Raw genomic sequence first — 24,113 nt, 5'->3', positions numbered from 1 at the left:
ATTTACTACTAATCTACTACTAGCCAGCTAGTTGCTAACCGCTCTGCCATTTGGTAAAAAAAAACTTTGACAACTGTGTTCTAACATACTTGTTAAGATAACAAGAAGTCATTGTACATTAGAGAGGCAAGCAGTGTTAAGCAAAAATTATTTTACTGTATTTCTTTTTCCATAACTTGCGAAATTGTGTGGAAATATATGAACACTAATGCAGGACTAGCTTGCCAGTTGCTAGCGCTCTGCTAATTGGCGCTAACTCCTTCAGATGTTTTCAGAGGAAAACAGTGTTTAATTTTAAATATTACATATAAAATATATTATTTTGTATAAATAACATAACATGAGAAAGCACTTTAATTTTAGTAGACAATATTGAAAAAAATATATATATATAAATAAAAAACTTAGGGACACCCACTCTCCATCCACATTTAACACTCACCTATATAGAAAACGCACCTACATACAGAGTCTCCGTGACTCTGAGCAGTCACAACAACAGCGCTGATAATTAATGTGTTTGAGTCGTTCCAGAGGGGTGATAGGGGGCTCTCGGTGCCCCCATGCCCTCCTTACCTTGGCGGCATTCTCCTCGATGCTGAGCCTGTCTTCGGGCACATCTGTCGGCATCTGCAAGCTGAAATAAAGCGATCGGGAGTGAGGAGTCCGGAAGACACAGAGTAACGCCAGGAACGACCCTCTGAACCCCCAGCCCAGTCATTTAATGAGCCCCAGCTCCACCGGCCCGGTCTGGTTTCTCACCTCTCAGGTGTCTGTCGGCAACTACAAAGTAAGCACGGATCCACTCTCTCTCTTTCTCTCTCAATCTTTCTCTCTCTCCTCCCTTGCGTCCTCCCTCCTACTCTCTCTCTCTCTCTCTCTCTCTCTCTCTCTCTCTTTTGTCTCCCTGCTCTCTCACTGCTTTCTCAGGTTATAGGGCCCGGGTCCAGCTCCGCAGGCAGCTCGGTAATTCATCACTTCAGACTGACTGCTGTGTGACTCACACCTACTAAATGCTTTCCGGACCCAGATTTCCTGCTGAGGAGGAAAGGTGAATCTGGCCAATAAAAAAGGAAGACAGGAAGAAAGGAACTTTTCTGCAGGTATCTGCTGCAGATGCATGTAGTTAATTAATTAAAAGGAGAGAAAACAGAGCTGGGGTGTAGCTTGAGAAGAAGCAGAACTGTGGAAGGATGGTAAGTGTCACGAAGCTCTCATTAACCTCTGGTACCGGAGACGGGGACGATGCAGAACACGGCCTCTAGAGGGCAGTACAAGACAAGCGTTTTCCCTATTAATTGGTTACAGAGTGAGCGTATCCTTGGGAGATATGTGCAATTAAGCAATTTATTGGGTTGTTTCTTTAGGAACACAGAGTTATGACAGTCTATCTGACTCCCAGAGCCGATCTGGGATTCTACAGGACCAGAGGGAGGATCTGACATGATGGCCACAACTACCACCGCCACAGCGGTCCATTTCATCTTTTTATATTGACCATGTTTGATGTGCTGTCGTCTACTTTCTTTAATGAATTAATTACTTAAAGCAATGTTCAGAGGGTTTTTCTTTTAAAAACTGTAGTAGATAACTCTTGGAATTTTTATTTTGCATGAATATGTTTGTTTGTTTTTCCGAGGCTGAAGCTAATCTGACCTGGGCCATGAGCAACGGTAATAATTTTACTGATTAAAAGTAAAAAGTTTCATAAACGAATTTGTACCATTCTTGAACTGCAGTTGGGGGTGGGGCATAAAAAAATCAGTTCAAGGTCCACAAATTGCCTCTGGGCTGCACTTTAGACACCACTGCACTAGGTGGTGCTACAGCATCTGCTTGTTTTCCTATTGACAAACACTGCCCTTCTGAATTAAAAATAAAAATAAAAATTTACAGTGTAGTGTGTGGCCTGTAATAAATCTCACACTTCTAAGGCAGCCCATGTTTCGAACTGCCACACAAGGTAGCCTTTTTTTTAATACACTATAATTTTTCCTCCAAAATATCTGGGCATGCCACTGAAGAACGGCCACTTACTTATCTTAAAAACTCAGAGGTTTATGACTACTCTGTTTTGTGACGCACTAAGCTGACGTTTGAATCGTGTCTCTACAACCAGAACATTTTTCATCCTGTCCTCTGAAACCTCGATTGCCCTTGGCGCCTCCAGGCCAGCAGGGGGCCTTCAGTGGTCGCTTATTGCACTTCTGCCTTGGGCCGGCTCTACTACAATACTCTGTCTCCTGCTTTTGAACACCTTTAGATATATTTGCCACACATCTGCATGAGCACAGGTAGATTGATAGATTATTCAAGATGTGTGTGTTTTGGATGCATTTTGTGTCAGAATATGTCTGACCACTAGCAGTCGTGCTATTCACCCCCCCCCCCCCCCACGCCCTCCGCCAGTCCCCCCCTCCCCTCCCTCACAAAGCAACAATGGATGCCGGCAGTGAACAGCCATAGTGCTATTATAGCCCTAATCCTGCTCCTATTATACAGGCCAGAGAGAGAACGAGAGACACACACACAGAGGGGGAGGCAGAGCCGAAGATGAGGTCATCCCAAACAGCACACACCCAGGGTCAACGCTTCACTATAGAAGCACAGAGATAAAGGGAGGGATGGATGGGCATGTGGCTGCCAAAAAAAAAGGAAAAAAAAGAAAAAAAAAGAAAAAAAAAGGCCTACCGGGGACAGAATGTGGGAGATACACGGATATGGGAACGTGAGAGGAAAGGAGGTTAACACCTCGCTGCAAGGTGTGCAATAAAACATGGACACAATGCAAGGTTGTTTTCTTTTTTTTTTTTTTAAACAACTTTGTTTATTTCATACACGTATGAAACCACACTACAATGGGAGCGGGAAACCACGGCGATGGTCCTCGCTTCTGTAATAATGTTAATTCTAGTCACGACAGAGTAAAATGATAAACTGTAGGAAAGTAAAAATACACACTAATGGAATGGAAACCAGTGAAATAATTATAAGTACATAAATAAACATTAAATACTGAATAAATAAGTGAATAAATAAAAGAACAATTGATTTCTTTTCTTTTTTCCTTTTTTTTTTGTACCTACACTCACACAAAAATAAATAGCCTCTAACGAATGAAATCTGGCTTTGTAACTCCAGCTCAGAAAATATCTCAAGAACAGTTTGTGTTTCCGTCTTTGTTTTGATCCCTGAACTGTTAATTAGTCCCACAGAGTCCACAGTGACCAGCTCTGTGGTGTCACATTTTGCTTTGGATAAGGAGACCTGCAGAGGTCTTCCCCAAAAAACATCTTCCTATTTACACCAAGCTTTCTGTGTCTTTACTCTGCGATGGATTGCTTCGAAATACATTTCCAGAACCCTACATCTCTGCGTTAGCAGAAAAAAGCAAAAGACAAAACTTGATTGTTTGTAGCAAACAGCAAGTCTGTACTTTGTTCTTGGCTGAAGGCCACTAACTAATATGTTCAGCTAGTAAGAAAAGGAGCTTCCTTTAGCTAAAACACAAGGGCAATGTCACAATCACTGACGGATTCCTCTGAAAGGTATCCTTGTACATTCTTTAATCTATGATTATTCCTTTTTTTTTGCATTTTATTTATTTATTTGTTTATTTTACAAAGAATAACAAGTGTTGGTGAGCTTAAAAACTTTGGTAGGCAACTGTGAAATATTAGCTGGCAAATATTCAACTGCATACCATGGAAACGTGATCCAATCCCATATCACTCCACGTATCATCACTGCACTACTCAGACCTCTGCAGCTTTAGCAGCTTATTGTAAAAAAAAAAAAAAAAAAAGAAGAAGAAGAAAAATGCTACAGTGAGCCTTGGTTACTCATTTGGACATATGGAAATAGCAGATATATTCTATTATTGCATAGATGCCACGCTCAGCAGTGCGAGGGACTGTGAAGCTCTTTTGATCTGTTGCACTGGTTTCAGGAGAGCTCTCAGGAGGTTTTTGTGCTTTCACAGAAAAATGTATATTCAGTGCTTTGCAAAAATGTGAATATCCCCTATTTTTTTCCTTTTAGATTTTGTAGCTTAATAACCACATACTTTAAAGAGTATGTTTTTCAGGTACACAGTGCCGTTATGTAGCACAATCTAGGATGTTATCTTGAGTTGCTATAAAAATACAATTTTACTTTGTAATTTAGTGCCTTGAATTTGAGTCTTTGTCCCTTTTAAAACTCCTGCTCTTTCTCGGAAAAGTCAATTTTACATTATAATGCCCATCAAAGGCGTTTTAGAGATTCTTTTTTTTGTGTTGGACCAAAAGAAAGTAGCAAAACTACTGTGAAGTGGAAGGAATATGATCACCAAAACCAGGACATTCCTGCCATACATACTTTTTTTCTCCACCTGTTGGTTAGAGCTGATGGGAAATGAACAACAATAGAGGAGAACTAGTTGGAGCCTGCAAAAGCTTAAAAACATGAGTGGTAAAGCCGAATGGTTTGGCTCCAAGCATACCGGGTTGCTAGAATGGCTCAGACATGAAATGAATAAAAAAAATAAAAAAAAACCTTTGCTGAGACTTTAAATTTTGTCATTGAATCTGACTGAGCTGGACTCAGGCTGGAACAATTTCAGTTCAACCATTTAGAGAAATACCCTGAAAAGACTTGAGCTGTTATTGCGGCAAAATGAGTTTCTACAAAGTACTGACTCAGCTGGACTGAACAACATTTTTTTTTTTGATTTAGAGAAGAAAAAAGAACTTCTCCTTTCAGTTCGCAATTATGCACTGCTTTGTGTTGGTCCAGAATAAAAATGTCAATAAAAAACATAATGTTTGGTTTTTATGTGTCAAAATGTAAAAAAAAGAAAAAAAAATGTTCAAGGGATATGAAAACTTTTGCAAGGCTCTTTACCTACAAAGTCAGATCGCTTAATTTTCTTTCCGTCACTCAAAGTGTGTTTTTCACAGTCGTAAAGCCCAAAAACTACCTGAAAACGCCTCTCTTTAAAATGCCTCTCACACATAAACACAACAATGCACACACACAGATCTTGCGTCCCCCAGAGTGTCATCACTCATCAGTTATTGCTCCATGTTGGCTGGTCTTGTTAAAATGCTTGATAAACTCAGAGGAAGTAGTCGGGGGGCGGGGATGGCGGGTTACTGGTGCGTGTCTGAGGGGCCGCCTCGCCGCCGGCTCCCGGGTTTGTGCTGAGGAGTTTCTCGTAGCGAGCCTTGTAGGCGTCCCTCTCCCTCAGCACCCGGGTCAACTCACACTGCAGCTGTTCCAGCTAAAGAATTGGGGGGGAAAAAAACAAAAAAAACAACAGAGAATTATTGCTTCTTTGAGTTTTTCTTAATGGCGCTGCAAGGATTTAATGAAATAGTCGGTAAAATACATCAGCAGAATGTTCCGGTAAGGTCTGCATTGTTTCACGTTCCCAAAGTTTTAACTTCCCGTTCATTGAAACTTTGTAAGAAACGTCACACACACATCATTGCTTGCATGTAGAAGGATATTATTATTACACTGACCCACCTAAAGCTGGTCTATGTCTATGAGATCTGATGCAGTTCATACAGAAATATTAGGCGTTCGCTAAGAGGGTTGAGGGATCAGTTCTTCTCTATCTGGGATCCACTGCTGACGTACCGACACAGACTCAAAGTCATACCCTCATAATCTCATCAAGCATTTTTAAAAATCTATTATGTTATATATTTAATTATTTGAAAGTTATTTTATTTCTTCATTTATTTATTTTTTGCTATTTTTGTTTTTTGTATAAACTATGGTTTCCCAAACAAAATATTTTAAGTAGTTTGTTCCCGATGATAAAAATGATTCAATTTTTACATTTTATTTACAACCTTTTGGTTCAACTGTAGCTCTAGGTGTCCAATTGCAATGGCAAAAATAGTTCAAACTGTTTTATTTTGTTTTTAGTAAAAAAAATAAAAAATAAAAAAAAATCTAAATTCTCATTTGAATTTACTTTGACTATATGTGTTGATTGAAACCATCCCACTGCAGTCTGTGTGCTTTAGATCGTTTTCCAAGTGAAAAATACAGATTCACCTTCAAGTGTTTCATGAAGATAAATCAAGAAATTTCTTTCAGCATTTATCTCCATCCACCTTCCCATCCCACTGGCTTCCTTCAGATTTCTCCCCACAGCATGATATGACCACCACCATACAGTGGGCAGGTTGAGGTGGATGTGCAGTGTAAGTTTTTAGCATTCAGGCCAAAAGATTCAGTTTTTGTCTCTCTCGCCAGAACATCCTCCTTCACATGTTGTGCCCCCTACATGTCTTGCGCCAAAATGCAAACAAGACTTTTTATGACTTTCTAGCTTCTCATCTATCGTGGCCAGATTTGAGGAGTTCAGGAGAAAAAGTTGCTCTGTCAACCGATTGTCCCACCTGAGCTGTGGATCTTAACATCTCTTTTTCAGAGACACCAGGAGCTTTTTAGCTGATTCTCTGATTATTGCTTTTTGTTTTGTGTGAAAGAGTAAATAATACTCAAAGCTTGGGATTATACTTCCATAACATACTGTTTTAAACTTCTCCACACTTTTCTGTCTGACCTTGTCAGCATCAAGGTCTTCGTGATGCTGCTATAAGAGCTTCACAGAACCTCTGGATGCATACTGACGCTAAAATGCACACAGGCGGACTTTAGTTTCAAGTTAGGTGACTTGCAGAAAGTAATAAATTAACATCATGATAAATCAAAACAAACTCAATAATTTCAAATTTCTCTCTCTTTCTACCAAAACTGGATGATAAAAGTCTTCAGTCAAGCCCTTATTTTGAAGGGCAGTTTTGCTCACAGAAACTTCATAATTCATTTTATTTGTTGTTTCTGTTTTGTTTGTTTATTTTTTGATATTTCAAATGTCTTCCAGTCCCAGTGGTAACTGTTCATTAGAATTTAAAGTTTATTAATCTCTGAAAACGTGTCCTTGCATTATTATGCCATTTCCATAATGTTACTTGGAAATGGTCTCAAAGCAACAATGTTATCGTTTATCGCAATAACTTTTGGGACAATTTAAGGTCCAGCAAAATTTGTTATCATAACAGGCCTAAATATGACCCTATGGTAAACTTTTCATATAATTATTTTCTTTCCATTTTACAATGACCCTTTAGTTTGTGTTGGCCTATCACATTAAATCCCAATGAAATGCACAGAAAGTTGATGTTTAACACTGTGGTAACACTTTATTTGACGAGGTGTGCATAAGACTGACATGACATAACGCCTGTCATGAACATGAAGGAGTCTTAGCGAATGTTTATGACTGTTGTCATTAAGTGTCCTTCGGTAAATGATGACACTTTTAATGCACTTTTAACGCATTAAAATGCATTAAAAGTGTCAACTTTGCATTATTTGGTAAATACTGACACCTTTTACAGCAAAGTTGCATTATACCTTGCATCAAAAGTTCCTTAAAATTGTTAACTTTGCATTAAAAGTGTCTGTATTTACTGAATCACACTTCATGACAACAGTCATTAGCATTCATGAAAACTCCTTCATCTTCATCACAGAGGTTTCGTCGCGTTTATAACAGCGTCGCGTCAGTCTTATATGCACACCCCGTCAAATAAAGTGTCACCTACTGTCAGTCAAAGTTTCAAACATCAGTGTGTGTGTCCACCTGTTGTGTGAGCAGGTGTTTCTCTGACTCCAGCGCGTGCCGGTGCTGCAGGCGCTTGTAGCGGCAGGACTGGGCGTAGCCGCGGTTTTTGAGCGTGCGACGTTTCTGCTTCAGGCGCACCACCTCGTCCTTGCTCACGCCACGGAGGTGTCGGTTGAGCTCGCGCACCGACAGGCTCACCAGCTGCTCGTCGGAGAAGCGCTCGTTCACCCCACATGGCTGAGCAGATGGGCAAAACACACAGTTAGCTAGCTGGCAACAGTTTCAACGCCGAGAGGAGTGTGCATGTTAAAGGAGTGTGAAATAGGTTTGGGAAACATTTAGACTTTTATGTTACTATGATGTTTTGGCTACGTGTGATGTGTTAAACGTGGTGTGTGTGCGTGTGTGCGTGCGTGTGTGAGTGAGCACGTCTGTCTGTCAGGATGCACATTTCGGCACCACATGTCCATAATCTGTCATGTAATCTGACTAAGTGTGGGTGACAGTTATCAGGATTAGGTACAGCAATAATAGCAGATATTATCGTAAGCTCACACTGTGCTCTATATAAAGATCCATCGAGACATCTTGATCAACCAGAACACAGCTTATAAAGTTTATTTACCTGTGGTACTGCATTCACTGAAGATCATTTCAGAATGATTTAATGCAAACTTGCTTTAGTAGTAGCAAACAGAGGCTAATGCCTTTATGCTGATGACTCTGATCTATCTCTGTGGTCAGTAATACAAAGGCTACAAACAGATAAAGATTGATTATATTGTAAAAGACAGTTAAACCTCTTTACAGTTTAATGTTTTTATGTATTTACATTATTGTGACTATATATCTACTTGCAAACTCAAATGATTTAGCAGTGTTGTGCTTTTAAAGGACTTCTTAAAGAAAGTTTATGGTTTTTGCTTTGGTTTAGTTGTGACTTAATCTTGCTTGCAACTGGAATCTGTGACTTCTGTCACCTCTAGCTTAAAAGTGTTGGAAAAAAACCAGTAGGAGTTGCTTATTTCTTCATTCTAAATGACAGGACTGCAAAACAAACAAATAACAACAAATTTCCCCAAATTTTAAGCATTTAAACACTGACAAGGCACTTCCTCTACCATCAATTAAACTGGATTGTCTATAGCTGATAAATATGCAATACAAATCCATAGAAGTGCAAATTAACAGTTAATAACTGTGATTAGTAACACATTTCTATGTGTGAGGCAGCCATATTGGAATTTGAGGCCTGAGTTGGTGAAGAAGCTGCTGCTTTCTGCATCAGAATACCAACTTCATGACATTGGTATTACAAATTAAAGTTTAGTCTAAGTCTAACATGGTGATTTTGCCTTATAAATCATTATAGCTCTTGTCATAAACTTTTAGTTAAACTTTCAATTGGTAGTTCTTTGAGTTTATTTGGTCTCAGACATGATACTTTAAAGCTTCTATTAAAGAAACACTTCTATGATCTTTGAAAGCATAAATTGTAGAGTGTTGTTACCTGTTTCCATTGCTAATTGTAGTTAGCATTGTCATTAAGAACAATTAGCATATCCCACTGGTTTCTGACCTGCAGCTGGACTACTCTCAGTTTAAAGTTTATTGAATTTATCTTAAACATAAAGTCTGTTTACAAACATGTTGCAGTGATTGTTTCAATGAAAAACAGCTCAACAAGTTAACTGTTTTGGCTAATATTACTTAGTGCACCATTTTAGGTCTCCAAAGGCAATGAATGGCGACTGCCCATCCTCTATGACATGATTCAGATTCAAAAAGTTTAAAGAAAACCTCAGATACCTAGAAGGAATCCAACATGAGTGGTTATTTTGATATGAACACAGGATGATAAATATTAACTTTTTTGACTGAAAAATTTTCCTATTTTTGTAATTGAGAAAAATATTTTGAAAAATGTTTTAATGTCCTTTCTGAATATGACCTAAGCAAAGATCTTGAAAACAAGGGTTAGTTCCCTGGTTTTACCCCACTCTAACTTTTCACCTACTCTCAGTCACAGTCAGTCTTTATGTGGCACATTTTCCTTGTTTACTTGTTAATGAAACTTTCACGATTCACAAAAGACCTTCTATAAACACGAAGGGTAACATAATAGTCTGTCTTCAACAACTTTCTGCAGGTGGGGGAAGGCTTAAGCTTGTGAGGACGTTGTCACCTGTCAAACTGGTGGTCAAAAGTCTAGACCTTTTGTGTAGAAGTGTGTTGCATCTTTGATTTCCTTTTGTGCACTTTCAGCGAACCATTATCACGAGAACAAGTCTGATACGTGACGCATACCTGGTTGACTTGTGACTGGTGATGATGGTGGTGGTTGGCATGCATGGGATGGTGAGGATGATGATGGTGATGTTGGTGGTGATGAAGGCGGCCCTGGGGGCTGAGTGGCTGTGGGTAAGGAACTGAGGCAGGGGCACCATTAGGGAGCGTGGGAGGGGCAGACGACAGGAAGACTAGCGGACGATGGCACATGTCTGCCGCCTTGGTGCAGGAGATGTCTCCTCCACTGTCACTACTGGAGTCTCCCAGGTTGCTGTTTGAGCTTTGAGAAAGACCTGGGAACTGGAAGATTGAACAAGAAGAATAAAGTCAGCCCTTCAAAGGATACAGGCGCAAGAAATGAGAAAATAGCCCTGGAGTTGTTGCCATCACCTGTGAGCTGACCGCTGCGGCAGCTGAGTTCAGCAAAGCTTCCACTGCATCTTCGCATCCCAGAAAGCCATTCCCGGGTCCCCTCTCTCTGTCGCCTCTCTCTGGAACTCCACCCAAAGCTCCTAGCAAAGTGGCGGGCCCCGTCACCTCCCCTCCAAACTGTTGCTGCAGCGCTGCCAGCCATATCAGGTCCTCAAGGGAGGCAGGAGTGGGGCCTTGAGGGCCACCATGCGCGGGACTGCTCTCCACGTTCCCCTGGGACCCAGAGCTAATGCCAGAGGTGAAGCTGTTGGATATGGACAGAGGGAAGGAAATGGAGGAGGACGATGACGAGATGGAGGAAGAGCCCGAGGGTGGCGGGTGTGCATCGCTGAGAGTCGGCGAAGGCGGCAGCGAGTTGTAAGGACTGGAACTCAAACTGGAGTCATGTGGAGGGTTGCTGGTATACGGAGAGCTCGAGGGGTCATGGGGCAGGCCAGATTTGGGGTACGAACATGGAGGAGGAAGTGGAGGCGTGTCCGATTTCACCTCAAACTTGAGAAGGTCAAAGTCGTTGAGGTACTCCATGGCCAGAGGGCTAGGGGGCAGAGATGGCATGGGGAGGGAAGGAGAAGACATGGCGTCTGCTGCTGCTGCTGCTACTGGGAGCTTTTACTGGGTTTCTCCGTGTGTCAGGATTTCAGGAAAGCCCTCTCCGCTGCCACGGCGCAGCTCATAGACGGCAACAGTAGTGGTACCAGGTGGTAAAGTGATTGAGGAATTTCCACTGTGAGAAACCGTTCGTCTCCTTGATCTCGTCTGTGATTCTTGTGTCCTGAAGAAACAAAACCAGGGCCACAAGAAAGAGATTGCGTCTTTACTCTCCATTTAGTCAGATTCACAATAACTCATATGGTAGTTCTTGAAATATACAACCAGACATGCTTTCTCACTGTCAAAATGTTTTGGCAGCCAGCAGGTCAGCTTGGGATTGTTCAAACAAGAATAACTTAACAGGTGCAGGTTGTAGAATAGCTCATACTGTATTTATTTCTGTTTTAAGCTTGTACTTTGACATTGCAACAAACCTTTTAGAAAGTTTGCTGCAATGCCATTAACGACTTTTCAAACTAAAACTCACCTCACATAAAAATGTTGTTTGTACGTCTCATAAATCATTTAAAAAGCTGGAAAATTTCAAATGTTACACAATTAGCACAAAGCAGCTCAAAGACTAATGAGCTAATTTTTAAAAGCTAGAAGTTTGCTCAGACTGACCAGACAGTACCATCGTTTTGCTGTCACTTTATAAACTCAATATTTTAGTACTTGTACAAAGGACCTAAAAGCTGCACACGTTTGTATAAAAGTGATACCTTTGTTTAAGATAACTTTGTTTATTTTAAATTATCTAATCAAGAAATTGCCTACCTTTCCATAAATAAATAAAGTAGATACTCTAAACTACTTTTCAGAATGGTTGCATCCTGAGGTTTTATCTTTACATACCTACTGTACAGAAGACAGCCCAATACATATAACATCAAATAATAATAATAATAATAATAATAATAATAATAATAATAATAATAATAATAATAATAAACATCCCACTCGACTCAGTACTAACTTGAGGACAAAAATTAAATGGGTCTAATCATTTTTGACAGAAAGATACACGACTCAAGACACCAAATCCAATTATCAAGAGATTCAGACTTTAATCCAGGCCAAGAGACTTTCAAAAAAACAAAGTGAAAAACATTTTTAACATGGCTCAGGAGTCAGAATATGACTTGTGACAAACTTGATGATCACTGAAAAAGTTTTACGCTATAATTTTAAATCTTGGAAACCAATAATCTCACATTAGTCCAGCAAGGCAATCGCTCAATTCAAAGAAATCACCACACACTGCGTTCTAATATCACCAAAAAGCCCAAACTTTTTAATCCAATCTGCGCCACTAAGGATATCAAAGAAAGCTTGAGAAGAACTAAGCTGTTTTCCACCTACACTAATTACAGACCTTCAGATTTAATTATTGTAATTACCCAAATGAACACCTAATTAAAAATCCACCTTCAACGTGTGCCTTTGGTGCACAGCCCATTAGTCCTGCACCCCTGCGGCTTGAAATGGATTGTAAAAGAAAGCAAACAGTGTCAGGGCTCCATGGAGGCCTCAGTCTGGCTCCGGACCAGAGTCACGGCAAAAACACACTTCGCAAAAGAACAAAAGTGGAACGAACGCGGAACGAAAGGAAGGCCTGGAAATCAGACAGGCGTCAATCAAGGAGGAAGGAAATCGTCTTACCGCCGGTCATAGAGATGAAGGATGGTTACGAGCTTTTTTCAGGCATCCCCACCAGACACAAACACACAAATAATTGACTGACTGGTTGACTGACACGTTTGGAAAGAGACACAGAGGAAACAGAGTGTGTGTATGTGCGTGTATGTGTGTGTGTGTGTGTGTGTGTGTGTGTGTGTGTGTATGGTGTGTGGGTTTAGCTCCCTGTCACTGAGTGCCACTGCCCCCTTTCTTCCCCCCCCCTCACTGCAAATCCCTGTTTGCAACAACCCCCTCCCCTCTTTGCCTCCCCCCTCATCCCTCTCTCATGGTTCACAGGCATGTTCACACACTCTGGCAATGTCTCGCTGCCTCTCTATCTTTTATCCGTTTTTATTATCTTGGTTTTTGTTTCTCCTTAATGCTCACACAGACAGACTTACCTTCACGTTCCCATCTCACTCTTTGGGGTTGCTGCCTATCAGTCAATAAACTCTTAGAGACGTTGTGAAACTAACTTTCTGCGGGTACCAGTTCATCACTATTCCATCAGAAGTTTTCTCTCACACTTTTATGTCATATTGCTAAATTGGACTCTGCCTGACTCAATACTTAGCTGAAAACACATTTGTTGTCATGCCTCTAGTTGCACTACAGACTCTGTGCTGCCTCACCGTGGACAGTCCCTCTGACCAAAGTGTTAGTGTTGGCGCTTGGACCTGATTTGTGCAAAAGTCATTGTGCCCCCTTGAGCCTTTGGACATTTTGGCACATCAGATCTACAACACTCATTTCATTGTGGTGTAAGAGAAGAACGCAAAGTTTTCTTTACAACCAAAAATCTTTAAGGTCACTCATTTTGATCTGATACCCCTAAAAAACCGATTCCCTTCATACCAGTGTGTTATTTGGTGTCCTATGAAGACCGTGAAGGTTTGCTGTCGAACATCTGTGAACAAACTGAACCATGAGGACCAAGGAATACAGCAGACTTCTGTAAATGTATAAGGCAGAGTTAGATCCGAATATATCTCAAGCTTTACCCTGTTTCATGGAACACTTATCCTGAAAACTGGAAGAGTATGGCTCAACAACTACAAACTACCAAACTACTGAAAATGACACTCCAGGCAGGGAAAGTATTGATCCCACAGGCACCCGAAGGCTCAGGGCCAGTGCAGTCCTTGCATAAATCCCACCTCAGGTGAGTTTTTCCATCTAAAAATATAGTTTTTTTGTACATTGACAAACAGAATAGAGCTTTATTACTGTTAAATGTAGTTTTAAATATTTGTATAGAAGGGAACAATCCAGTTTAGGCTTGGCCAATCTAAGTATTTTGGATTTGAAACTAGAAAAAAACTAAGAAAAAAACAGAAGCCATGTAGATTATTGCTAATGTGAATCAGACACAAAGCATCAGTGTATCTATTCAGCTGTAGAGTGAGATGACCTTTTCGAGTGCTAATGCCACCCTGTTGGCCATGTCATCCTGGGCACGCTGCCCATACCCAAAACCACCACTGGTAGCTCTGGAGGAGTCGGAGAGATCCAAAAGTCAGTTGACAGAATCAGTTGCACTCCATATATGTTGCCTTTTTGGGTGAATGGCAATAGGAGAACTATTATCGAAAGGAAACTATGAGTAATACATTTTGCTGTTTGACTCAGGGAGAATGTTGCTTTTGTCAGATGAGATCAAAACAGACATTTTTGGCCAACATGCATCCCACTGAATATCGCCCTGATCACACCATCCCCAGGGTAAAACATGGTGGTGGCAACATTATGCTGTGGGGCTGGAAACTGGCATGAGATGATGATAAGTTGGGTGAATAAAAACCTGCTAGAGGCTTTAAAGGACTTGAGGCTGGGACAGAGACTCACCTTCCAGCAGGACCCTGAACATACAGCTTGAGCTATGATGTCATGGCCCAGTCAAAGTCCAGAACTAACTGTAACCGACTGTAGCAAGACAAGAAAAAAAAATTATGATCATACAGCAGTATGTTTTATTTTTTACTAAAATGTGTCAATTTTCTGTAGATTAGACTTGCAGCAGTGATCATAGTGAAACATGATTTTACAAAGTCTTGATTCAAATGGAAAATGCACAGTAAACTTTTGAGATTTTTTATTTTATTTTTTGCAAAGAAAGAAAGAAAGAATTGAAACCCATGTACCATTTTTCTTTCACTTCACAATCATGTGCCACTCTGTCATCTTGGTCTATTTCATTAAATCTCATTAAAAAAATCCTGAGTACTTTGCTCATGCAATGCCAATAAGTGTGGAAAATGTAAAGAGGCATTAATTATTTTGCAAATCATTGTATAACGACAGTCTAAATTATAATATAATATAATAGGCATTTTCTGAGAAAAGTGTTCAGTTGGAAATATTTTTCTTCTCCATGTACTTGGTGAAACCACTCAATATTTTGCTAGATTTCCTTGTTATATCTGCCATTTATATAATAATAAATAAAAAAAAATATTTTCTAAAGTTGAATTAAAATATCAATCCAACTTCTTCCCTTTCTAAGCCTCAGTACATTTATATATTTTTTTTTACAAGGATCAGCGTGTTTCAACTTCAGAATTAACAATGTAATTAACACATCTAGACAACTCTTTTGAAAAACGTTATTAAATGCTTTATATTAAAGGTATTAAATAATTTCACACTGACAGTAAGTGTCTCTCAGTCATGTCCCATGCCTCTTGGACTTGGGATAAAAACCTTAAATGTGAACATTTTTAGCTCAGCGTTGTCCCTCTAAGAACCCTCAGCGGGGAAATGCACAACAAGCATTTCTCGATGCTCCTTAAAAGCTAAACTTGTTAATCCTGAGTCTCTGCGTGTCTTAATAGTGTCTCGCTGTGGAATCAGTGAGTTAATAGTGCCATCACAAATCTGATTTAGACAGCAAACAAAACCTTTAATGCAAGCAGACATGCTGAGTCGTGGAAAAAAGATCCCAGAGAAGCACAAACAAAAGTTTCAGACAGAATATTTCTGAAATCTACACAACAGAAAAAAAAACTGAATAAATATACTGCTCAAAAACATAAAGGGAACATTTCAGTTTAATTTTGTGTGTGGCTCCAAATCCAGGCCTCCATTGGTTAATAAATTTGATTTCCATTGATGATTTTTGTGTGATTTTGTTGTCAGTACATTCAACTTTGTACAGAACAAAGTATTCAATGAGAATATTTCATTCATTCAGACCTAGGATGTGTTATTTGAGTGTTCCCTTTATTTTTTTGAGCAGTGTACATTATTTAAGAGGCAATCTAGCCTGAATGAAGACTGGTAAAATTACATCTGTTCTCTTTCAGTGTTTCTTTTACGCTCCCTGTTCCAGCTTTTCTATCTGCCCATCGTGTGTTTCCAGGGAAAGCTTAGCAGCTAAACCAACAGGGCCTCCGGTGAGGGGGTGAGACAAAGACAGGCAGAGACACAGAGGAACTTACCTCATGCTCTACTGAAAATACTACATCCTCTGCATCTGCAGTCGTGCATGCATTTATCCTATCGATTTTTAATGCACATTCAGGTGAGACCTTTGAACCCACTGTTTTTGCTGTTTAGCCTCCTGTTGCTGTCATTTAACTACCTACTGACCGAGATTACCGTAACGATTGAAAATACGAGCGGATGAGTTGTCAGAGAGCAGTGCTGCATGCATACAGGATGACAGCGAGAAGGCCGAAACCGTCCAACTGGGAATAAAATACAGATATCATATATCCTGAAATCTTTCCTGTATATTGAACTGTGCCTCTATCATCTTACAGAAACAGTAAAAATGTCTATTTTGTCCTTAGGTCACGATAACAAGTTTTGCTGGATGATAGATAGTCCTAGATCTTATTACGATAAATGATAATATTGGTTTTTTGAGGCCATTTTCAAGTAATATAATAACACACCCTGCCTGGGCTGCACTATAAAGGCTTTTCACATAAACCTGACCCCAGAGTCAGAAAAGAATGAGAGAGAAAAAAAAGGCTTTTGAAACATTCAGTTCCTGTTTCATGGAGTGGTTTTAAAAAGATGTGAAATGGTCAGAACTGGTTGCCAGGGAGACGTTAACGTCCACAAGCTTACCGAGGAGAAATGGCTGCACCAGCATCAGTTCATCAAAGAAATCGACTCTTTATATTAATACAGTTACACCCTGGAACCAAACAGAGAAAATATATTATTTACTTATTTAGTTTATGTTTATTTTCACAATTCTGCACAATTTGCACAATCTTTTTGTGTGTGTGTGTGTTAAAGCATATTTCTAGTTTTTGTGTCATACTGATTTAAATTACTTTCATATATGTGGGTATAAAAACTACATGCTTAAGCTCATCAAATAAACACAATTCTTTGTTTGAAAGTTCTGCAGATTAAAAGCAGCAGCAGCAGTTGAGCTTCAAGTTGGCTTAAAAAAATATTCAAAACCCACAACAGTTTCCATAGTTAGTTAGTTAATTTAACTGCAATGACCCTTTAAGCCAGAGCATCTCCCATTGTTGCTACAAAAACCCATGAATGGGACGCTGCCCCCGCTGTCACCCTGCTAGCCCAGGTCTCACATCCTTCAGCGTTTATCCTTTGAGAGGCCATGTGAGGTCGAGTGACATGAGCCCTTGGAGTTGGAGAAACTGAGGAAAAGGCCTCGATGGAAGCGCTGGCCCGGGTGGCCGCAGTTGACTTCAGAATCATCGCTAAATCAATAAAAAGGGGGGGAAAAAAAAAAAAGGAGACGTGCACGCAGCCGGGTACGCTGAGAACGAGAGAGTGACGGAGCTAATGGCGGACCGGCTCTTTTTGGACAGATGGGTGTGATCTGCACGGTCTCAATAACTCGGCCTTATCCCACATATACATGTCCTAATCCCCACTAACTCTGCTACAAGCAGCAGGCTTACACGTCTCACCTCACAAGAGCCACCACCTCCCTCACTCCCATCCCTTCCTCAGCCTTCTTCACTCATTACACATACAGAAACACACACAGACAGGTGACACTGGAAAGGTTTCTGTCGTGGGGTCACACTACAGAAACTGATCACATTGGTAAAAATTGATACTCCAGTCCAATTAATTAGTCAAATAAGGTGAAACATGTAGGATCTGAGATGGTTTGATATATATATTATGCTGCCTTAATGTATTTTTTTTATTTTCTTTATTAATAAATGTTTGGCCAGGTTTTGAAAAACGTTGATGTTGTTTGTCATTGTCCCAAAAAGTGAAAGATCTCCACATCCCTCGCAGATCTGTTATGTTTGCTTCTTTATCACATTATAACGCTTCAGATAATCAAAACAAACAAACAAATAAAGGTTATTATCAATCAGAGGTAACCTGAGGAAAAACAAAAGTTGCTTTTCAAATGATGATGCAATTTATGAAGAGAGAATTAGTTATCTAAATCAATCATTATGTGAAAAATAGTAATTGGCCACCTTTAATTAATTGTCATTAACTTGTTGTAGTTGGATCAACTTCAATATTGACTCAGATATTGAAGTTGATCCAAATCTGAAAAATCATGAATTTATCTGGAAATTCATCTACCCAGTCTGTCAATTCATACAACGTCTGATATTAGAGCACACCATCACACAACCACCACCATGTGGTATGATTATACCACATATTGGTATGATTTTTTTCCCCAAAATGTGCAGCTTTTTTTTTTTTTTTTAAAGAAATTCCACTTTATATTTTTTGCTGTTTTAAGATGCTATCATGGGAAACATTTGTTTTTGCCATGTATCTTTTTTATTGTTGCGTTAGTAAAGAATAAATGTGAATACAATACGCACCTCTGCTTCCTACTGTGTCATAACTTTTGTTTAATACGTTTTTTTTTCTTTGCATAAAATTGTGGAAATGTTATTCCACAGTATTCGAGCTGCACTTTGTCTGCAGCTTGAAATATTGTAGTAATATCAGCAGGATGCCTCTCGGCTGTGCGAACACAGCCCCAAATTCAGTGTAATCATAAAAAAAATGAAGTGAAACTATTGTTTTATTACAGCTTACCGAAATATTATGTAAATATACCCTTGGATGATATATGTTTATCATTAAAACTCCCAAACTGTTAACTTTTCTAATCTCTCTGTTTTTCTTTTTTTTTTCCTTCTTCATCTTCTAATCCATCACTTCAAGCTTTAAATTGCCCATTTCTAAATCTGACTTTGAGCTCGTGTAGCTTTGAGATTAAACATGTTCATACTCTTAAGGTATTTACCGGACCTTTATTGATTTTCTTGCCTGGCCAGACCGTCTTACATCCTGCATCTGCGTGTGCACAATGTTCCGTGTTTACTCCTGCCTGCCGTTCACACGTGCGGTCTGGTTGTGAGCGGACTTATCGGGGCTAGTCATGAGATTAGAGCTGATTCTCCATCAGAAAACCCAGTGTCAGATTAACAGAGAGCAGTTCACGTAAGCTGTCAGCGCTCCCGTTATTACCTCACCTCACGCACCGTATCGTATCGTCCCCCACCGTCCGTCCCCTCCTCAGATCAGTGAGCGGTTTTATCGTGATTAATTATTTAATTTCCCTTTTATGCGCGGCTGATTCTGCCGCGGGGAAACTATGACATTTTAGTCTTTAATCACGAGTCCGCAGATGTAATTTAAGCCAACAATTGTTGGAAACACTGATGTTTGAGGTAAGGTAAGGAGAGGTAATTTTATTTATGTAGCACATTTTCAACAACAAGGCAATTCAAAGTGCTTTACATAAATTAGAAGGAAATGCAAACAAAAATAACAAACCAAAGGACAGAGCAAAATAAGAAAAAGTATAAAACTACATATTAGTTCCCCATGTTTAAGAATAAGTAGTCCATAATTTATAAGGTAGAAAGGTGAGTTAATCTGGATTCTAAGTTTGTACTAATTCCTTTTCTGGGTTGCAAGATAATTATAAGAACTCCATAATTTATAATTTATAAGGAGTTTCCCTGGAAGAACGAATAGGAGTTTCTCTGCATAATAATATAAAAAGTATAATATTGGTCTGAATAGTGAGTACTCCACAATTTCTAAAAGTAATAAAATAAAGTATAAAGCTAAAGATTGATGTAAAGTAATGAGTATTGCTTATTCATGATGCTCGAAACCTTCAGCTTGTGGCAGGGGGCTTGAGTGTTGTCATTTTTCTTATGATGATGAAAATTAGCATGCCTTTTAATTTGGGATAAGGCCCTTTTAATTTTCTCTCCCTCTCTCAAGTGGATAGCAAGCGTTCTAGCAGATGTGCTGCTGGGCGCCTCCAGATCTGACCAGACAGCTTAAAGTTTCCAATGCTTCAACCTCACGTCAACAGTGGTTATATTAACAAACAAAAAGTATTAGGCGACTTTAATCTTAACGGGGGCTAGGGGGGGAGACAAACACAAAACAAAACAGATGAAATCTGGTTTGGCAGCAGACAGGGAGGCTGAGACTTGGTTAGGGAGGATGAGGAGGAGGAGGAAGAGAGGGATGAACGGATTAAGGCGGTCGATACTTTGGCTGCTCTCCCAGACTGAGAGATGACACTAAATCTGTTAATTCATCCCCCTCCTCCTCGCTCACTCTGATTCCTCTCTCCTCCTCCCTCATCCTCCTGCAGGATTATGATATTTCCACTGTCGTCCTTAATGTCAAGTCGATAATCAATGAGATTTAGACTTGCTGGAGATTTGACAAGATGATTTTCACAGCACTTTCAAGGAGATCAAAGTGTGCTTGTGAGCAGCAGTGGGACTGTAAATGGGGCTGCTATAAAAATTATGATTTTAGCAATTTCTTATAACATTTGTTCGATTAGTCTGACTGCTGTTGTTGTGCGATGAGCTCCACTTGTTTGCCTCAGCCAGTGGAAAACTGTTAATTCTACTTGCATCAGTCTGGGTGAGGGTTTAGATAGCAGAGAGCGGCAGTTTCTGGTACAGGCGTTGTGGCTCTTTGCCCAGGGTGCCACTGTATCAGGGGGCGGCACCTTAAACAAGTATTTTGTTGCTCATTTGGTCAAAAAGCATGGCCTTTTTCTGGCATCCATGCAACTCTATGTCAAGACTAATTAGGAAACCTCTTTATACAAACTATTGTTTGAGGACAAGTAGCAGATTCTTCATAATACGTTTGGTTTTGTGCAACCTGTAAAGAAGTTGAATTATTACAACTCTCGTCACATTGTTGTAAGGATAGTTAAATGTGATATTGTGGGGAAAGTCAAGACATCAGTTATTATCATGATGCAAATTGTGGACCGTTACAGGCCTGGTTCAATATTCAAATGCTGGAAGGTGCCACGTTCATCTGCTCAAAGAAAATTACATGCTCAGACATTATGTGAGCCAGGAAACACACCGGCTCCAGAGAAAACTCTTCTTTGGTGTAAAATTTTGTGCTTCGGCGCCAGAACAAAAGCAACAAAGACTTTGTGGAGATACAAGCTGAAACTGGTGGGTGACGGTCAACATCCACAGTGAAACGAGTTCAGAAACAGCATGGCCTGGAAAACTGCTCTATGAGGAAGAATCCACCGCTTCAAAGGAAACAGAAAAGACAAGAGGCTTACAAATATTAGCCTCTAGTTTTTGGAGACATGACGTGGAGGAACATCGGTCCACATGTCTTGTGACAAGACAGAACTAAAATGTAGGTTGTTACATTTGCAACCTGAGAACACCAGTGAGGCTGTTTGAGCGGCTCCATCTACCAAACAGGCATCTAGGCCAAAGGTGACATTAGGAGGCTGAGGTCCATGTCACCTGTTGTAGAAACAGTTTCTATGGCGACCGCTGTGAACAGCTCACATGTGACCTTTGCCAGCACGAGCTTTATCACGTTAAATACAACTGAGACGCGTCCTGCTTTGGTGAGTCATCCACTCACGGAGTTACGTTTCACTCAGGCTCGTTGACATCTCACAGTGAGCAACCTCATTCTGCTGTATTTCAAGAGAACTATCACACAAGGAACAGATCTTAAACCTTCAAATAATGAACAGAGAGGCTGAAGAAAGACTTCCCTACAGTGGCTCCAAACCTAAAGAGGCAGCAGAGCATCTGGCTCCCAGTGTGAGAGGTGTGTCTTTTTGGTTTCAAGGGGGTATTCTTCTACTTTCGGAGCACCATGACCCCCCATTTCTTCGGCGCTGTCTCCATCCTTTTATGCTCTCGCGTCTTACTGTTCTACCCACACGTTCTCTCTCTTGCTCCTCTCTTCCCTCTGCCTTTTATTATGTGATCATGTTGCTTGGTAACAAGCAGAAGAATGATGAGAGGAGTAGGATGTGTTCGGATGGCTCCTGTGCCATGTGACGTGTTCTCTCGCACCAGCTGCAAAGAACACAGGGCGATTTGGCCTCGAGAAACTGCAACATGGCACTTACTGGGTGTTTCGCTTCAGAGTTAAGGTGCGAATACGGAGGGAAAGAAAAATAAGTAAATGAAAATAAATGAATAAGATGCCTCCGGGTGCAGCTTGAACTTTGAAGTGCTCCATTTTTGGGTGTTTTTTTCCCCTCGTATTTGTTTTAGAACAAACAGAGACGAAGAGGAGTACAGGAAGTACGAAATCTAGTCTAATCGATTTACATTGCAACAGATATGTTGTTGTCCTTTAAAGTGGTTTCTGCATCAATAAATGTGAGGCATAGTAGTCGTTAAACTTCAAACGTGGACGTCAAACTAGACGTCCACTGAGAGTGATATGAAGTCGTATCTGGTCAGGATGTCTGTGGTTTGAACTGAAGTCATAGTTTGAAGTGTTAAATAGTTTCCGGGAAGAGTTGTTTACGTTTTAATTACTTTTTTACGTACAAGGAATCCAAAAAAAGTGAGATTTTAAGAGCACATGACTGTTTATTCATTAAAAAAATATATCTGACTCTAGAAACCTACCTTTTCCCTCTTCCTTTCATCAAACTGCAAACAAAGATTTCCTCTCTGCATATAACTCACATCTGACTCATAATAGCAAATCTCTTGAAAGAAAAAAAAAGGTCAGAACCCGGTTGCCGATGACAACCCGGTTCGGGTGTGTGTGTGTGTGTGTGTGTGTTTCAGTGATTGCCTCATATGTAGGGATCAGTCGCCCCCTGCTGTTTTCACATTCTTCTACTTGTAACCACACGGCGTTGCCATGCCAACCCGAGGGGGCATTTCTGAAGTCAAGCGGTAAATTTAGCAGCCACGTTGGGATCGTGGAAATCAAAACCAGGCGTCTGTGAGGTCGTTACCGTGGGACCCTGAAGCTGTTCTTGTCGCGTCCTGAGCTGTAATCTCTCTTTGCGATCACGGCCACTTCACTTGAAACAGTTTCCCGCTAATTAACCGCAATTATAATTCTGTTGCTTTTAATTACAGTTTCGTCGCAGTTGCGACCTCGTCGCCACTTGGGGGCGACAGAAACAAGCCCGAAAGCGAGCCTGTGAGGTTGGCGTGTGAGGAGGAGGCAATGTCAGCGTTTTGATCTGATTTGTTACCGCTGTCGCCGACATTGGGGCGGTTTTAGTTTGAGGTTTTGTTCGCCATCAATTTCTAAGACCAACATTGATCTATTTGCTTTCCTCCTGTGCAATAAAAGGTTACAGACGAGTCAAGGACCTGTCGGCTGTCTGAACTTGGAGCTGAGAGATTTAAAACCAGGGATTGCTTTAAAGTCAAGGCCGGATCGCGTATTTATTACAGGCTGGCGTCAGAACAGAACCTGTTGGACCTTTAAGGCCTTCTGGTGAATTCTTCGTTTCTTTTCCAAAACTCCCCGATGATTATACCAGGTTAATAAATTCAAATTATGCATGGAGACCTTGAGTCAGTGCTTCCAGAAAGACAATAATATCGTTTACGTCCACTGTGAGAATATTGTGTGAGGTTGGAGTGGTGTCAGCTCAGATATAAATATGTGCATGTTCATTTAATATATTAGAATTTTGTTAATTTACATGTAAAAAATTGAATATATAAATTTAATTTACGTATATATCTATATATATATATATATATAGATATATATATATATATAATTATACTTCAGTCTGTAATATAGCACACTGGGAAAAGGGACTGTGATACAATAATCATTCTTTATGCAGCTTATAACTGAAATGCACAAATGTTTTTAAATGGAAAATTTACAGTGTTTTTGGTGAAGAAAAACATAAAAATAATTACGTCATAGTTATCTCAAGCATTTTCCTTCAAAAGAGTTGCCTTGTCTGTCTGCAGTTACTGTAAAATGTAACTCCTGTAGGGAGGAAGAAAATTAAAGTAATAAAATACAAATGCATGTAGAAGAAGTTCACCTTTTTTTATTCATGTATTATTGATAATGTGAGGGTGCTCATACATAATATTTATTTCTTCTATAAAATATATTACCTTTCCTGAAAGCAAAACTAGATAAAAATCGTCAGGTTTCATTTGATAAGAAGCAACTCATTTTTCAAGTGTCAATCAAGGCAGTCAACTGGATCAGCGAATAAATGCATTGCAAATTCCCCCCCAAAAAAGAAAAA

At 40.0% G+C, this 24,113-nt stretch overlaps 3 protein-coding genes and 1 long non-coding RNA gene across 5 annotated transcripts in view; 1 reads left to right on the top strand and 3 right to left on the bottom strand.

The window, feature by feature from the left end:
- The window catches only part of LOC103137098 (GTP-binding protein REM 2-like), an 8,907-nt gene extending 7,693 nt beyond the window's left edge, over positions 1 to 1,214 (bottom strand). The window contains exons 1-2 of one of the 2 annotated variants that reach the window (XM_007550649.2): positions 1,007 to 1,214; positions 577 to 637 (exon numbers count right to left, since the gene is read on the bottom strand). In XM_007550649.2, the coding sequence (XP_007550711.2) occupies positions 577 to 637; positions 1,007 to 1,122 (177 nt within the window). In that variant the 5' untranslated portion in view covers positions 1,123 to 1,214. The other variant, XM_016670773.1, reaches the window with a different exon arrangement.
- Positions 1,215 to 4,814: 3,600 nt separating this feature from the next.
- On the bottom strand, positions 4,815 to 12,787 carry nrl (neural retina leucine zipper). The gene is made up of 5 exons (XM_007550648.2): positions 12,605 to 12,787; positions 10,310 to 11,123; positions 9,938 to 10,219; positions 7,649 to 7,867; positions 4,815 to 5,263 (listed from the first exon to the last, which is right to left on the bottom strand). Exons 2-5 carry the CDS (start codon positions 10,925 to 10,927, stop codon positions 5,099 to 5,101), a joined length of 1,284 nt encoding a protein of 427 aa, XP_007550710.1. The 5' UTR covers positions 10,928 to 11,123; positions 12,605 to 12,787; the 3' UTR covers positions 4,815 to 5,098.
- Positions 12,788 to 21,307: 8,520 nt separating this feature from the next.
- The window catches only part of carmil3 (capping protein regulator and myosin 1 linker 3), a 41,605-nt gene continuing 38,799 nt past the window's right edge, over positions 21,308 to 24,113 (bottom strand). Inside the window, 1 exon segment of the mRNA XM_007550787.2 lies at positions 21,308 to 21,363. Coding sequence (XP_007550849.2) covers positions 21,323 to 21,363 — 41 coding nt within the window. The 3' untranslated portion in view covers positions 21,308 to 21,322.
- LOC107836070 (uncharacterized) overlaps positions 22,079 to 24,113 on the top strand; it is a 21,788-nt gene continuing 19,753 nt past the window's right edge. Inside the window, exon 1 of the long non-coding RNA XR_001661915.1 lies at positions 22,079 to 22,090. This is a non-coding gene — a long non-coding RNA (uncharacterized LOC107836070). The remainder of the gene's footprint in view (positions 22,091 to 24,113) is intronic.

Source organism: Poecilia formosa, unplaced genomic scaffold (genome assembly GCF_000485575.1).
Source record: "Poecilia formosa unplaced genomic scaffold, Poecilia_formosa-5.1.2 Scaffold37, whole genome shotgun sequence".
Taxonomy (NCBI): domain Eukaryota; kingdom Metazoa; phylum Chordata; class Actinopteri; order Cyprinodontiformes; family Poeciliidae; genus Poecilia; species Poecilia formosa.
This window is presented reverse-complemented; position numbering and strand designations above follow the sequence as displayed.

What these genes read in the sequence shown, in the direction of transcription:
- nrl (XM_007550648.2), bottom strand. Translation starts at nt 10,927, where the DNA reads ATGTCTTCTCCTTCCCTCCCCATGCCATCTCTGCCCCCTAGCCCTCTG. An exon ending in CCGCAGCGGTCAGCTCACAG is followed by an intron (nt 10,220 to 10,309) that starts GTGATGGCAACA and finishes TCAATCTTCCAG; the next exon opens with TTCCCAGGTCTTTCTCAAAG. An exon ending in AACACCTGCTCACACAACAG is followed by an intron (nt 5,264 to 7,648) that starts GTGGACACACAC and finishes CCAATTCTTTAG; the next exon opens with CTGGAACAGCTGCAGTGTGA.